This window comes from Pelmatolapia mariae, linkage group LG12 (genome assembly GCF_036321145.2).
Source record: "Pelmatolapia mariae isolate MD_Pm_ZW linkage group LG12, Pm_UMD_F_2, whole genome shotgun sequence".
Lineage (NCBI taxonomy): Eukaryota > Metazoa > Chordata > Actinopteri > Cichliformes > Cichlidae > Pelmatolapia > Pelmatolapia mariae.
In genome coordinates, this window is record NC_086237.1 from 13,124,635 (window position 1) to 13,141,096 (window position 16,462).

Consider the following 16,462-nt stretch of genomic DNA (forward strand, 5'->3'; position numbering starts at 1 on the left):
ACTTGCGTCACAGCCTCATGTAACATGAAAAACTGCATTCTTCTGGGTATTTCTTGAATCAAGTTACTTATTTTCAGTACACAAAAAAGGCACGAGGAAGTCTTTTGTAGTTGAGATTGGGTGGGTGAATGAGTGTGTGTGTGTGTGTGTGTGTGTATGTGTGTGTGTTTATGCTGAGCAGGGCCGTTTGCTGAATCCTCTTGGCTCTCTCTCTGTGTGCCCACACACAACGCCCGCTGGCAGCCAGGCGGATAGGCAGGGCAGCGTGTGCCAACACAGCTGCCTATTGAGAGGCAGCGTTACGGACACAATGTGAGCGACAGACTTGCTGTATCAACAGCTCCCCCTTTTCTGCTGTTGTGGCCAGAAATAAACCATAAATACCCCCCCCAACCATCCCTGGGGTCTAATGGCTCAACCCCACCAAACACCAAGTGGCAGCGAAAAAAGAGGGACACTACCGCTTCCTAGCAGGCATACCCAGGTAAAAGCCTCCTACTGGACACATACTTATCAATAATAATGCCATTGCAAAGGAGTTCAGTGGTGCTGCACAGGGGAAGACTCAGGTTTGGTGGAGTTTGTTATTAAGTATTGTACATGATGAAGAAATTGTGTGTTCATACTCAAAAAACAAACTTATCAGGTAAATTATTACTGCTGAGGCTTAAAAAAAGTCCTCCTGCTCAAGGATGTATTCTACAATTGTAGCTTAGACATTAAGCTTCTCTCCTGTGTGTGTGTGTGTGTGTGTGTGCGTGTGCGTGCGTGCGTGCGTGTGCCCATGTATGAATGTGTGACGAATGGTGTTTTTTCTATGTGTGTGCTGCTGCCAAAAAGTGGAGGAGCAGTGGATCAGGAGGATGTCGGAGCAGCAAAGTGCCCCGGAGCAGCTAGCTGCTGGGAAGAGCCAGGGTGGAGCTGGAGCCACATACAAGGTACTGGAACAACTTGGTTTGCTCATAGAAGAACTGCTCCCAGGGTTCACCTTTATACAGGTGTATTCTGCTGTCCAGCTATTGGTCACAGATGTACCTGCATCATCTGCTGAACCTGACAGTTTGAGTTATTTTTAAGCTCAGCCTATGTCATGTCTATATTCTATATGGAGGCTGTTATCTTAAGCTCCCAGGGGAAACTGAAAGGAGTCTGTGTTAGTTTATGGAATGCCTTTTGTTTCTGTCTGTGTTTCCAGGTGGTGCTGTTTGAGTTTGAAAATTTCCAGGGCTGCAAGGCAGAGTTTTCTGCAGAGTGTAAAGATGTGACAGAGAAGGGACTGCAGAAGGTCAGCTCTGTGATTGTTGAGTCAGGACCGTAAGTAATGTCGCATGTGAGATTATTCATATAAGGCAAGCTTGTCATGCTGGTAAACTCGAATCTTCTCTTTCCCCCTCAGCTGGGTGGGTTATGATCGGCATGGGTTCACAGGGGAGCAGTTTATTCTGGAGAAAGGAGAGTATCCACGCTGGGACACCTGGACCAACAGTCAGAACAGCTACTCCCTCTTGTCTCTAAGGCCACTCAAAGTGGTGCGTGACTAGTTTGCATACAAAGCTCATGATGCAGTCACACAGATATGTGAAGAATATTTGACATGAGCTGTTTACACGTAACCTTTGCCCGTTGTATTTTTACCTCCTGACACATTTTAAATTATTGCTTTACTGAATCAGTGTCTACAAACACACGCACACATTCAGACTACACCCTGGTGACATTTGTGTAATTTTTGTGTTCAGGATGGTGCTGAACACAAGCTGCACCTGTATGAGAATCCAAGTTTTACTGGCAGAAAGATGGAGATCGTTGACGATGATGTGCCCAGTTTGTGGGGCCATGGTTTTCAGGACCGTGTAGCAAGCATCAAAGCTCTCAATGGAACGTAAGATCCTAAGCGCACTAAACCACATCGCACTGCCTTCTGGGTGTTTTTCTGCGACACACCTCACATTTTGTCTGTTTCTCCTTCCTCCAGATGGGTTGGCTACATGTACCCAGGCTACAGGGGTCGCCAGTTTGTCTTTGAGCGAGGAGATTTCAAGCATTGGAATGACTGGGAGGCCCCCGCTCCCCAGATTCAGTCTGTCCGACGTGTGCGAGACATGCAGTGGCACAAGAGGGGCTGTTTCATCGTTCCCGACCCAGCTCCAGCTCCTGATCCCGACCCTGCCCCAGCACCTCCTGCCCCTCCTGCTACAGCTGGAGCCAGCTGAGCAGGACCCTCGCCTGCCTCCCACAGCCTTCCCCACGCTGCCGACAGTGCCTGCCCTCTGCCTTAACCTAACCACGGCAAACGCTGCTTGTGCCCAGTGAGGAGTGCCATGTATGTATCAGTGGCGAATAAAAGTTGTTTGACCTGGAGTTTATTGGTGATGTTGTACTTCAAGTCAAGGTGGAGATGGCTTTAACTAAAGGTTTGGGAAAAAAAATAAAAACACTATCAGAGATGTCACACTGACATCTATGTGGAGATAATGTAGCCTACATCTGGCAGATATTTTTCCTCGAGATAAGCTGCAGATGTGTGCCGCTTTCATTGCATGTGTTTTCCTATTCTAGTCAGACAGCTGAAAACCTCATCGAGCATTAGGAACACATGACTTATTCAATGCATATGTGGATACGCGTTTGCCTAACAGAAATGGAAATGATGTCATGCTGTATGTATGCTTGCTATTAAAACAGAGTGCGCTGCATTCCCTTCCCTTAGTCTTCATTGTGCATTTGGTGGTTAATGGTCACAAGGTGAACACTGAAAGCATGCAGTTACTCCAGTGTAACTATTTAACACTATTATACTAGTGTTAAGTTCAGGTTTAGCATAATAAGAGAAAAAAAATCAGTCCAAATGTAAAAGCACACATGCATGCTGTTTTTAAAACAAAACACACTTTTCCCTCACAACACTGAGTGGAGCATTTTCTCTATTTTTCTACAAAGTGCAAAGTTTTAATCGTGTAAAAGAGGCAGAGCAGAGATAAGAGACACAGACCTGCAGTTTATGCATAATACTTGGAGAAAACATGCAGCTGATCATCAATAACTCAATCATACGCGATCATGAGAAGATTCTGGCAATTTCTGTCTCAGCGTCGTTTCCCTGGACTAGAATTTTCACTTAAACATGAGGCTTTCAAACATGTACATACACACACACACACACACAAAACACATCTGAAATGAGCCACAAACAACCTCACTTTTGTCAGAAAGCAAGCAATTTTACTCAAGGATTTCTCAATCCTGTGAGCGTGCAACCGGATATTGAGCCCAGATTTACTGCCCATAATCGCATGAAAAACAAATTAACTATTGATTAGTCATACAATCATTTCCTGAGTGTACTGGATTACATCAAGTGTAGTCAAGTGAACATAACATCCCAACAAAACAGTCGCAGTCAGCATGTCTTTAATCGACAAAGTCCTTGACTGTTTCTCAGACGGACCATCTGGCTCATAAAAGCAGCCAGTCACTGGATTTGATTGCAGGACTCATTCGGTACTAATGATTGGATGTAACTTTGTTACATTATCTGACTGTGTAATGTGTTCCCTGAAAAAGTCGTGTTTGTGTTTTGGAAATACAAGTCATATACAATATTTTCAAGGGTGGAACGTTTGTACAGCATAATCTTTACTGACTTTGAATATATTCTATCCACTTTGTGCAATGTACCAGTACCACTGACAGCAGAGTCATGCTGTACCACAGGATGATGCTGTCACCATGCTTGACTTTGGGTAGAGCGTTTGAAAGACTGACCTTTGCTCTCATAACCATACCTTTTGTTATTGTGGCAAAATAGCTCTCTGTCTTTGTCTTGACTGACCATAAAACTTCCAGAAGGCATTTAGTTTGTACATTTGGGCAGCTGCAAATTACAGGTGAGCTTGATGGTGTTGATTTTGGAGCAGGGCCTTCTTCTTTGGTTGGTTACCACTCAGTCCATGGCGAGGTAAAACTGGCTTCGCTGTAGACAGTGACGCTGGGGTTTCAGCAGTTTCCGGTTCATGGCAGATTTGATCCTTTGTGGTTTCTGAATTGTTCTAGGCCATTGTGAACAATTTCCTCTCATCTGAGGGTGACAGTTTGGGTGTTCTTTCAGACCTTGGCAAAGTGGTGTCACACCCGATTAACTGTTAGCTCTAAGAGATCTTCCCAGTTTGCTTCCTTAGATCTTCACTGAGCTCCTTGGACTTTTCCATTGTTCTGAGTATTGTCAGTCCAATGAGTGCTGTCAAATAAATCATTTTTATGTTGGCAAAGACAATCTGCATACAGATGAGGACAAAATTATTTGCCACACAGTACAGAAAAAGTCTGGCAGAAGTAGGAACCAAACAATTTCAAAGAATCTGGAAAGAAAACTAACGAAGATGTACCTAAAAACCCCAGAACAACTGCCAAGACTCTAGTGAATGACTTAGCCAAACCAGCAATTGTACTCTGAAAGAGGGCAATCACTAGAAGCCTGCACAGGAATGGACTGCAAGGTTATGGACCAAGAAAAACTCCGCATATAGTGTCAAAGTTCCCAAGTCCTAATTCGAGACACCATCAAAGCTGGTTGAGAACAACAGGGCTAAAGTCCTGTGGGACCAGCAGCTGCTGGTCAACCAACCAGACACAGTGGTGGTTAATAAAAAGCAGAAGACTGCAGTTGTGATAGATGTTGCAATCCCAGCAGACAAAAACATCAGGAAGAATGAGCATGAGGGAGCAACAGGAGCAGAATTGGAAGGTAAATTCTAAAATGGTCCAAAATGTTCCTGGTAACAGGAGCATTGGGAGCTGTAACAACAATACTAAAAGAGTGACTTCAACAGATTTCACGCACAACAACAGAGGTCTCTCTCAGTAGGGAACTTATTATAAGCAATTCAAATTCCATTTCTTCTTCTTTATTCTTGGACAGTAATAAAGTTGCTTAGCATGATTCACAGTTCAAAATAATCCTTATTTATCATATACTGTGTCTTGGTTCAGCCTCATATGTCCCTTTAAGGTCCCTGAAAAGCTGCAGCTTGGTATTGTAATTCTGCAAAGGCTCTTGGCCACCGCTGAAACAGACCATCATGCTACACCACAAAACCTCAAACCCAAAAATCTCAGCTCCAGTTCATCTGTTGTCCGTGGTGATGCATGCACATTATGATCTCATTAAAATGTTTCCTTTTAGCAACACTAACAATAAAAAGATCACCTCGATAGCTTGATGCTTCATTTCAAGCATCCATTTGAAATCCTACTTTGGTGAAAGTACTGACCTTAATGATAATAATAACAAACACACCTAACCCAAGAGCACATTTTTTGTAGGAAATCACTCTAGTTTCATCTGAATCACTGTGAACAATATAAAGTAGATGTAAAAAAATAAATAAATAAATACGAGTGTAATATAGAAGTGTCTAAAAACTTTGTCCCAAAGTATAAAAATGTTAAAGATGGATTGTTATGGAGCTGTTTTATTGCTCCCAATAGATGGTCAGCAGGTTTAAGTCATAAATCCATTCTTTAGAGCTACTGTCTTTCTTTGCAGCCAGCAGCATTACCATCTGCCTTTATTTGATTTGATTTTTTTAACACCATACAGTGAAAAAATAAAATAAAATCAACTTAAACATATGGAAATGTTCAGCAGCATCTCTTCTGTTATTCACATCCCTCCAGCACGGTAAAACCCATCTTTTACCGTCCTTCTCTCTCTCACTCTCCCTGCTCATTGTAGGTGTGGGACTCTTGGCACTGTTTGTGCTGAATCATGAGGATATCAAACAATGACTGGCTGGACAAAACTGACAACTAATGAAATAACTTTGTGGGAGTGTGACACTCCGGGGTGGGGTGGGGTTGGGTGGGGGTGCACAGTGACCCCTGATTTCATTCTGCTGGGCCTATGGCAGGCCGATCTGCCGGCCAGCTTGGACACTCTCGGTGCTGTTGGCAAAGTTTCCACCCCTGGGCGTCCCGTATATATTGAGCTCATTGTGCCATCACAAACACACTGGCACAGACAGGTACTGGTAAGGGGATCATGTCCGTCACGCTGTATTTTATAATTTTTTTTTTAATATATATATTTATCAGTATTTGTCTTCTTTTTGCCACTGTAATTTAGGTTAAATCTTAGAAACTTAGAACAATAACAGCAAACAGAATCAATCAACAGCTTCTCAGATTTTAGAAAAAGCTACCAAGAAAAAAAAAATACAGAAATACCTCAAAATGATTCAGAATTATACTTTTGCCTGTTTCTTTTCAGCATCATCCTTATCCATTCAATATGGCCACAGACCACCAGAGTCCTGCATCCAAGCAGCAGCAGCCAGGCACCAGTGCGTTTAAGGTGAGGGAGGACAGGCGCACACTGGCAGCGAGACCAGTTCACATAAGTTCACATGAAATCTGTGCACTCGGTATTTGCAATTGTTTATCTTCCAAAAAAACACAACTCCTTTCATGAGCTAAAAAAAAAAATGAAATTTTTCCTCTTTTCCAGCTGGTTATCTATGAGCAGGAAAACTTCCAGGGACGCTGCCATGAGCTGACTGGTCCCTGTAACAACCTCCAGGAAGCAGGCGTGGAGAAAGTGGGCTCCATACTGGTGCTGTGTGGACCGTGAGTGTGGGTCAGAGACAGACAGAGAAAACTAGCAAATGACCAAAAAAAGAGGGAATGGCATAGAGAAAAGCAATCAAATTTAATGTGTGATAAGCAGACAACCAACCATCTTTCCAGCTGAGCCCCTGCATCAATCACAACCCCGTTTTTTGTTGTTGTTGTTGTTGTTGTTTTCTGTCTTCTCAGATGGGTGGGATATGAGCAGGCCAACTGTAAGGGGGAGCAGTATGTGTTTGAGAAGGGTGAGTATCCTCGCTGGGATTCATGGACCAACAGCAGGCGTAGTGACACCATTGTTGCATTCCGCCCCATTAAAGTGGTAAGAGAGATTTACAAATTTATACCTCCATTGTCCATCCCATAATCAGCTGCTTCACAACTCACCCTTGGGTTGATTTTTTTTTTTCTTCTGATTTATCAGGACAGCCAGGAGCACAAGATTGTGCTTTACGAAAACCCCAGCTTTGCAGGGAAGAAGATAGAAATCATAGATGATGATGTCCCCAGCTTTCACGCACACGGCTACCAGGAGAAGGTCTCTTCTGTTCGGGTCCAGAGTGGCACGTGAGTCCATCCTCTCAGCAGGTGCTGTATATCATAGAAATAGCTGCCACATGCCCTTTGACCTCTAACTGGCTAACATTTGTTTCCCCTCTCTTTGCTTGTGGTGCACCAGCTGGGTGGGCTACCAGTATCCAGGCTACAGAGGCTATCAGTACCTGTTTGAGAAGGGGGAGTACAAGGACACAACTGATTTCGGAGCCCAGATTCCTCAGATCCAATCAGTCCGGCGCATCAGAGACATGCAGTGGCATCAGAGGGGTGCCTTTCATCCCGTCAACTAAGCTTGTGACTCTCTCCTGTCAGGAATCCTGACCTCAGCATCCTCTGCTCCCTTTCTGGCAACAAACCCTTTGACCTTCATTTACCACCACCATGCAGCATTTTGATATCAGCTGAGGCAGTAGTAACAATCTTTGAAGCACACTAATAAATCCTCATTGCTTACATTTGACTCAATCATGGGATTTTCTTCTGTTTTTCCCCTCCACACAAGTCCTTCAGACTGCAACACCTGAAAAACAGACACCACCAATGCATCTAAACTGTGCTTAATCAGAGTATATATAGGTATTCTGAAGGCATTACATGGGTTGGTTTGTGCACTGGCCTACTCCGACCAATAGGCTGCGCTGTAGGGTGTTTACTGGAGACGTCACTTCCTGTTGTCCGAGTAAAGAAGAGGCAACATTACAAGATAAAAAATATTCTCCTGCTTTAGCGTGCTAACGGTTTAATTTTTAAAAGCTATTATAGTAACTGTATATATTATCCCCACATTCTCCGGATACTTTGGTAAGAAAATGTTACCCAATGTACAGCTCACGAGATAGCTTAGCTTGGCTAGCTAATGTTAGACCACGTTTAGGTTTTGTATGTGTTGTGTTGTACTACTCTTAAATTTGGCATGTCTTGAAAATATAGCCTGATAATCCACTAATATAACTGAAGTTGTGACTAAATTATCCGCTTATTTCTTTGATTGAAGTAACTGGATGTTTTATCGACTTTTATGTCGATAAAAATAAAGCTAATGTAGTAAGAATCCAGCGTATGAAGTAAAGTTTCTTATTCTTCAGGGCTGACATCTCACCTACCTGGCTATGTAAGGAGCTGTACTAGACCATTAGACTAAAGCCAAACTTTAAACTGGGATTTTCAGGTTACAAAACGAACATGATAAAGATCACTTTAAGGAGGTCAGCAGTGAAAAGCTTCAGCAACGAGGAAGTTGAGCTTTGTAGATTTGTAAGGCTTTGACATGAAATATTTAAAGTATTTGTTATATTAATTTTGGACATTATTGTTCTTTTAATAAACCACCTTTCCAACAGTCAAGATGCCTGTCCAGTGTAGCAGCTGCTCTGAAAAGCGTGCCGTGCTTAAACGTCCAAAAACCGGCCACTCTCTGTGTAAGGAGTGCTTCTTCTGGGCCTTTGAAGAGGAGATTCATCAGACCATAGTGTCAGCAAAGCTGTTCAAACCCGGGGAGTCTGTGGGAATCGCTGCCTCCGGGGGAAAAGATTCCACTGTGCTTGCACATGTAATGAAGGTCCTGAATGAGCGATACAGCTACGGCCTTGAGCTCATGCTTCTCTCGGTGGACGAGGGAATCACGGGTTATCGAGATGACTCCTTGGAGACTGTGAAGAGGAACCAGCAACAGTATGAGCTGCCTCTGAAGATTGTGTCCTATGAGGAGCTGTATGGCTGGACAATGGATGCTATAGTGAAGCAGGTTGGGCTGAAAAATAACTGCACCTTCTGTGGCGTGTTCAGGAGGCAGGCGTTGGACAGAGGAGCCATCATGCTTAAAGTGGACAAGATATGTACAGGTAGATTCAAATGACTGTGAAAATGTGAGCAGTGTTAGCTTTAATGTGTTGTTTTGAATAACGAAATGTCTGTTTTGTTTTCTTTTTTTTCCCTCTGCACAGGTCACAATGCTGATGATGTGGCAGAAACAGTTTTGATGAACGTCTTGCGAGGGGACATAGCTCGGCTGCGCCGCTGCACCGCCATCTCAACGGACAGCGAGAACGAAGGGGTCGTGCCACGCTGCAAGCCTCTTAAATACGCTTATGAAAAAGAGATTGTTCTGTATGCTTACTTCAAGAAATTAGACTACTTTTCTACTGAGTGTATCTACTCTCCTAATGCTTACCGTGGCTATGCAAGAACCTATTTAAAGGATCTGGAGAGTGTGAGGCCCAGTTCAATCATGGACGTTATTCACTCCGGTGAGAACCTGTCTGTGCGCGAGGGGGTAAAGATGCCTGTCCAGGGAACCTGCAGCCGCTGTGGCTACATCTCCAGTCAGAAACTGTGTAAGGCATGTGTGCTGCTGGAGGGGCTGAACCGAGGTCTGCCAAAGCTGGGAATAGGCAAACACCACCGCTTCCATGATAAAATCCTCTCCCAGCAGCCGCTTACAGAGCAGGAGGAGAGAAAGCTGAAAGCAGTAGACTTTTGACTATCATAAATAATGATTTTTTTCCTTTAGAATAAATGAGATTTGTTGTCTTTTATATGAGAGAGATCAAATCTCATCTTTCCATTTCATATCATTTAAGTATTTATTGACTGTTTATATGGAATTTTAATTTGAAATGGAAATGCTATGTAGACTTTTTACACTTTATACAAAAGTGTGTGACCAGCTGCTTTTGTTGTCATTTGCCATCTAAAAAAGACACATTTGAAGGTGCATTTTCTTTATTTTTGTATGTCCCAGTGTACCAACCTTTGGGGAAGGGTCTGATAACAGTTATGGTCATACTTCAAAGTATTTTATGAACTGTAATAAATGCATTGATCTTTATCTTCAAACTTGTCCCATAAACTTGAGTATCAGTCTGATTTGCTGTGCCTTTCATGATTCTAATGGTATAATGTTTATTCTTCAATGAGGTTATGTTAACAGATATGCACTACATGATCTAGAAGGTTTATAAAAAATCACGGTTGCTTATACAGCCATGACATTATTTGGGTATTTGGGAGATATTTATTTTAAACGTGTAATTCCGGTGTTTGGCCGCTAGATGTCCTTCATCACCGCCATTCAGTCGGCGCGCGCCCTGGAAAAGTACACACATTGGTACACAAGCACACAAACTGCCGCGCGTTCACGAGAGCCATCCTGACTGACCAACTTCCAGGGCAGCAGTGCTGGTGAAGTTTGAAGGGGAAAAGTCAGATTTCGCAAACCATCCGGAAGGTCGCCAAACAAAAAACTGACGCAGTCCACAACTAGACAGCAGCTATGGACGATTTAGGTAAGTTATGAGGGTTTTTTTTTTTTTCATATGTGGGTTTTCTGCCCCCAGTTTGGAGCGGATAGCAGGGTGGAGGGGTAGTCAACGTTACGAAGAGATTTTATGTTGGCTGTTTGTCCAATGTAGCTTTCTTGTCCAGGGAAAGCTTGCGAATACCTGACAGAAATGTTACAGTGACGAGCGAAAGAGTGAATGTTGTACCGACTTGACTTTCTCCTCACACTGTTGTAAAATAAGCAGCCTAGTAGGTTAGCAGCTGGACATCGCTAGCCTTTAACTCTACCTACTTTTTAACTCTCCCTCTCCGAGGTGAAGCGAACGTCTCTGGCAATACCACGCCGCCCTGCTCGTCTAAATCAAGGTCTTTTTTTTTATCAGTATGTGTGCCGGAGGGAGGAGTTATTTAATGACATTTTGACATTAAGCCTTAACCTTCTCAACTTTTGCCCCACGGCTACTCATTCCAGCTTTGAAGTGGTAGAGTCAACAGGCCTCCCTGTACAATGTGTGCTCAGCCCTGGCCTGGCTGACTTCTAGTGATCCTCCAGTGTGACAAACTTAACTTGCAGGGATGTATAATTACTTGGTATACTGGTACACTTTCTCGTTTTATATGAAAAACTAAAAGCTGAAGTATAGGAAGCGGAAAGATCAGGTCTGAAAACTGTTTGATTAGACATGTGCAAGTTGAGAAATGCTGTAAGAGTTGGACAATCAGTACATCTTTAGGGATCTCCTGATTGGGAAATTCTGTGCTGATACTGTTAATGAGCTCATATTCAAACGTGTTTATTTATCTAGCAAAGAAACCTTCATCATAAGAAATAACTCTGTGCTGATGGAGACTTTAAACTGTCTTTAAACATTTGTCACACACCAGATAAAAACTGGCCTCTACCATTAGGCTGATATCTTGATGTATCCCTGACAATTTTGTACAGGAAAATATACTACATGTTTGTTAATGGCCGAATGTCATTTTCTCTTACCTGCTTCACATGTCTGTCATGACTCTTTGTGCATTTTCTTTTTTTGTTTTGTGTTGGGAGACACTGTCTCTTAATAGAGACTGTAACATGTAGCTGAGGCTTTTTTCAGTGTCTGTTAATATAACTGTTATTTCTGGATTGGTGTGGCATCCCCTTGTATTACTAATTTGATCATCACAAGTCATGAAAAAACAGTGATGTCATCAGATAACTTGTGGATGACTTTAACTGGTTAATTTTATTTCTTTTAATAATTTAATCACTTTTATGAATCCTTTCATCAGTACTACAGGTTTTATCTGCCTTTTATCAATGCCAGTTCTTCTGACGTTACCAGCTTCATCTTTTTTCTTCTTCTTCTACTTTGGCCCCACTTATAACCTTTGACACGCAACGTCTGAGTTTCTAATTATGTTACACTTTTAGCAGCTGGTCAGGTTTCTATATTTACATTACTAATTCAGTACTTGTGAAAAACTTGTTTCGCCAGTCAAATATCTGTAGGAATCTTCTGATCTCTTAAAGTAGACCAGCAGTGAAATGGATTTGTGAATTGTTTAAGTGGAGAGATGATGGTCCGCATTTCCCATTTGTCTGTTGTGAGAATACCTCAAGGAGCCATTAGACGCTCTCGCTGCCTTATGAGGCTGAAAGGATTGATTGTTGGTTGAGAGGGAGCCTGTAGGCTGGCTGAAGGGCTGACGGAGGGGGCGAGGCTGCTGAGGAATTTCGACCATCACTTTCTGACACGGTCCAAGGCCAAAAACTCTCTGGGTCACGACTCGCCTCCTGTTGCTACTATCTGAGAGAGGGATGTTGGTTTCACACGTGTCTCATTAGAATATGGGTACCCTAGTAATTGCAGGCACTGTTTAAAAAATTTGACCTTTGGGGTTTGGTTGCTTAACAATCGCAGTCATCCCACATCCTCCCTAAATACACAAAAACAAGTCAGTGTAAATATTTTTAAATATCACATCACTGAGGTTTACTCTACTGCCATTTACCTGCACCTGCAGGTCCTGATATTCAGGGTCACTGTTTGAATACTATGTTTGTGTATAGTGATCTGGTGTTGCTCACTGCTCAAGGTAGGGAATTCCATCAACAGATTGTAAGCATTCTTCCCATTTGTTCCTCTGAGTCAGATTTTTCCAGAGGACCTGCTTGATCAGTGAGTTAGCACAGATCATACAGCACAAACTAGAGATGGGATCACAACAACCATGAGGCCAAAGATTTCCCGGACTACACCCATAATGGAAAATGTAGTTTATACACCAGATGTAGATCCTTAAGGGGAGTTACAAATACATTAACAATGCAAAAGGCTGTGTGACGGTGGCGTAAACACACATAAACACCTGCCAGGGTGTTCATAGCCATCTCGGTTGTAATTACTGCTGGAGTAGGTGAATCAGGGGCCGTGTTTGGCCATGATAACAGACAAACACAGTCATACTGTTGTGGCTGGTTACCAGGTGGCAGCCAGGCTTAGCCTTCACTTCTGATGTGGCCAAGGGGGCGACTCCTCATGCAGATGTGGCTCTTAAACCACATGTGACGTAGTGTCCTCTCTGTTGGCCCGTGCTGCATTTCATGTTTGTGGGGTGTGTGCAGCTAACATTCAGCTCTCTGTGAATTCCTGACGATTGTGTGACATTCAGGCAGACTGACCTCACTCAGTGAGCTGAAAACCCCCTGTTCCACCTCTGCATGTTAAGAATGAGCATACTGACCTAATACGCACACATGCAGTATGCTCAATGGTCACAAACAAAGTGAGAATAATATTGAGTAACAGAATGTACTTTTTGGTTGCAGTTTCCCATTGAATTGTCTCTTTGTTAATTACTAGTGAATCAAACTGAAAGATTAGTGACTGGACACAGAAGGGAACTTCTCCTATTTACTGCATTCTTGTTAAATATATTATTTTAAAGTACAACAGAAACTATAATTCCAAGGGCCTAAAGGCAGCTTCTTTATTTTTAGACTTTGTTTTGCAAAATCTACGGTCCCTCCCCAAAGCTGTTAGTACTCAACATAGCTTTTTTGAATATATGTCCACTTACTCAAATTGAAACCAAACTAATGTTGGCAACCAGGATCACTAGGAGTCCTTTTGTTTGTTCATCCACAGATAATGTCAGTATGTGTACACTCCCATATAAAACCTTGTTTTCTTAATCCAGGGCTGACCAAGTAAAACATTGACGCAGTTTCTTATGATTCTAATTTTCATTTACAGGTCCTTCTAGTAAAGCTTAATAATATTTAACTTTAAAAAAACAACACTTTTTTTTTTTTTTTTAAATTTCAGAGAGACCACTTCATCCCCTATGTAAAGCTTTTCAATTCAGTTTTACTTTATTTCTATAACGGCAAGTTACAACAGCAGTCACCTGAAGGAGCTTTATATTGTAAGATAAAGACTTACAGTGATACAAAGAAAACCCCAAATATCAAATGACTCCCTATGAGCAAGCGCTGGGTGACAGAGAGACGATCACTTTTTTAACAGGAAGAAACCTCCAGCAGGACCAGGCTCTGGAAGGGGCAGCCATGTGCTGCGAGCGGTTCGTGGTGACGGGAGGAAGACAGGACCAAAGACAAGACTTCTTGAGGCATCGCATCCTGAAATCCCAGCTTGCACTGATTGATCAGTTCAGTCCTTGGAAAAACTGCAAGACTGGTTACATAATGTATAGGTCTTGAGGTTTTGTAGACATGACAAATAACTGTGTGATGTTACCTTGTCTACCATTTTTCATATGTAAGATCATGTGAAGAAGGCCCCAGTCACACAGTCTACAACTGGTCAGTAGGTGAAGGATTCCTCTGAAGTGATTGATTGAATGACTGATTGATAATAGACAACTGAAATAGGCAGCTGTAGAAACCAGGGATTCTACTGGTATTTCTCTGAAATCCACCTGAAGGATGCCTGCGTAATCCGGACCTTGCAAAAATAAAGTCACTGTTTGTAACAAGCCAAAGAGAGACTTATGAGAGAAGTTTCTATGTTACACAGTGCACAACACTTTCTTGCAATGATGTTACTATTTTTGAAACTGCTTACTTCATTCCTCCACAAATTTGAGAACCAAGTTGAACTTTGTTTTTGTGTGTGGTTTATTTTTCTTTTTGTTTTTAAATGCACGGTCTATAGTTTAGCCATGTAGCTTAAGGTAATGCTATAAAAAAAAAAAAGCTAGCTGTGGTGAGGGTACCACTACAGTACTGAAGGTGACATGAAAATACAGGAACATACATCTAGTCCTTGCTTCACATTTTTCTCAATTACTCTGTGACCTCAGTAAACACTTTCCTGATGTCTTTGTGGCCTAATTGCCAGTTTCAGGTCATGTTGAATAAAAAAAAAGAAGCCTAATGTGTTCATGATTAAAGTAAGAAAGGAGAATTATGCAGGATATGCTTATTGGGTCAGTGTGTGAGTTACATGTCCGTTCCCAATGAGCATGTGGTTTCACTGTCAGATCCAACTCATCACAACCTATTTCAAAACACACAAGATGGAGCTGACAAAAACACTCATTCAGAGGCTTCATAAAAGGACTTGACTAACCATCAAGTGACTGTTGACTTGTCTTCATTGGCGCCCCGTATAATCCAGAATCAAATTTAAAATCCGTCTTTTCTTCCTTCTCAGTGTTGCCAAGCGCTCACTCATAGGGGGTCGTCCGATTGTTGGGGTTTTCTCTATATTATTGTAGGGTCTTAACCTTCCAATGTAAAGTGACTTGAGGTTACTGTTGTTGTGATTTGGTGCTGTATAAAAAATTAGAATTGAATAAGTCACAGAAAGAGAGCGGTTTTCTATAGGAAAACAAAGCTTTGGGTTTTGTTACTTTGAAGATCATCTACATGCGTGAAAAGCCATGTGAAAACTTAAATGAAAGGGGAAAGCCCTCAGAGCATTATATGGCCACTTTAAAGAAAGGATAAACATTGCCTATCTTTGCAAAGAATCTGAAAAGAAGCTGCAGAGGAGAGGTGCTCTTTATTGCTTAAAGGCAGACTTTAAAACAGTGGGAGCCACTCGGCTTCGTTTCGCAGACATAATGAGGGCCATGTGGTTGCTCTGTGGAATGAAACACAGCGACACCTTATAAGAATGCCTTTGGTAAACACACAGTAGTCCTGTAAGATTTACTGTAACAATAACTGTTGATCACCTTGAAGAGGAACGCCTTATTCTTGAGACAATCATAGGAGTTGGCTGAGATGTGAGGCAGCTGTCTTAAATGTTTACAGCGTTTACGCAGCATACCAAAAACTCTTAGAAGGTCTTTAGTGGTTTCTGTGTCCTAGTAATTCCACAGCAGAGTTAGTGTTACCAGACTAGCTATCATCACCCCTTGAGAGCTGCAAGGTTGGTGCATACCATCCCTAACCAGTGGGCTTGCCTGCTAGGCTAGAGAGAAGCTCCCGACTGTAAATCAGCCTTGTTCCCGAGCTCCACACCCATCCTGTTCTGGGTCTGGGGAAGAGCTGCGTGGCTGACCTCATCGCTTAGGCAACAGAGCCTGCCCCACATCCTCAGGAAACAGTGGAGAAAAACAATGAGCAGAGTCAGCGCTGGGGGCAGCTGGGGGGCCTTCAGTCTGTGATCCTGCTGCTAGAACAGCCTTTCCACTATTAAATGCTGTTGTACGATACTGTTCTTTCCACTCACAGCAGCCTTCAGTCTCTTCCTCTTCCCTCCCTGCCATACTGTTTCCATGCCTTCACTGTTCCCTGCTTTGTAACTTCTCTCGGAGAATAGTGCTGATTATTTTCCTAACAGGTCTGGGTAATGTAGTAGGAATCTGAGTCGCTGCTGTATTCTTCCAACATTACTCAAGCCGGGGACCTCCGGGGCATATCGGGGGGTTTCCTGGCTTTGAAAAAAATGGGCCTTTTTGGGGGTGGCAGCGCACCTAGGAATAATTGATCTGTCTATAGTAAAGGCAAAGAGCTTCTACTGCCTTATGTAAGGGAAGC

The 16,462-nt window shown here is 42.6% G+C and overlaps 3 protein-coding genes across 4 annotated transcripts; all 3 read left to right on the forward strand.

The window, feature by feature from the left end:
- Positions 1 to 143: 143 nt before the first annotated feature.
- Positions 144 to 2,677, forward strand: LOC134638220 (beta-crystallin B3-like). 2 transcript variants are annotated; one of them, XM_063488730.1, is made up of 6 exons: positions 144 to 484; positions 841 to 938; positions 1,196 to 1,314; positions 1,397 to 1,529; positions 1,740 to 1,882; positions 1,976 to 2,677. In XM_063488730.1, exons 2-6 carry the CDS (start codon positions 864 to 866, stop codon positions 2,211 to 2,213), a joined length of 708 nt encoding a protein of 235 aa, XP_063344800.1. In that variant the 5' UTR covers positions 144 to 484; positions 841 to 863; the 3' UTR covers positions 2,214 to 2,677. The 2 variants fall into 2 exon arrangements, with proteins under 2 accessions (XP_063344800.1, XP_063344799.1); XM_063488729.1 differs by lacking the exon at positions 144 to 484 and having other exon boundaries at positions 692 to 938.
- Positions 2,678 to 5,973: 3,296 nt separating this feature from the next.
- On the forward strand, positions 5,974 to 7,472 carry crybb2 (crystallin, beta B2). Its single transcript, XM_063490081.1, has 6 exons — positions 5,974 to 6,029; positions 6,269 to 6,352; positions 6,506 to 6,624; positions 6,814 to 6,946; positions 7,049 to 7,191; positions 7,304 to 7,472. Exons 2-6 carry the CDS (start codon positions 6,290 to 6,292, stop codon positions 7,470 to 7,472), a joined length of 627 nt encoding a protein of 208 aa, XP_063346151.1. The 5' UTR covers positions 5,974 to 6,029; positions 6,269 to 6,289.
- Positions 7,473 to 7,846: 374 nt separating this feature from the next.
- ctu1 (cytosolic thiouridylase subunit 1 homolog (S. pombe)) lies at positions 7,847 to 10,047 on the forward strand. The gene is made up of 3 exons (XM_063489907.1): positions 7,847 to 7,983; positions 8,523 to 9,023; positions 9,126 to 10,047. The coding sequence occupies exons 2-3, from the start codon at positions 8,528 to 8,530 to the stop codon at positions 9,659 to 9,661; spliced, it is 1,032 nt and encodes a 343-aa protein (XP_063345977.1). The 5' UTR covers positions 7,847 to 7,983; positions 8,523 to 8,527; the 3' UTR covers positions 9,662 to 10,047.
- The last annotated feature ends 6,415 nt before the right edge of the window (positions 10,048 to 16,462 follow it).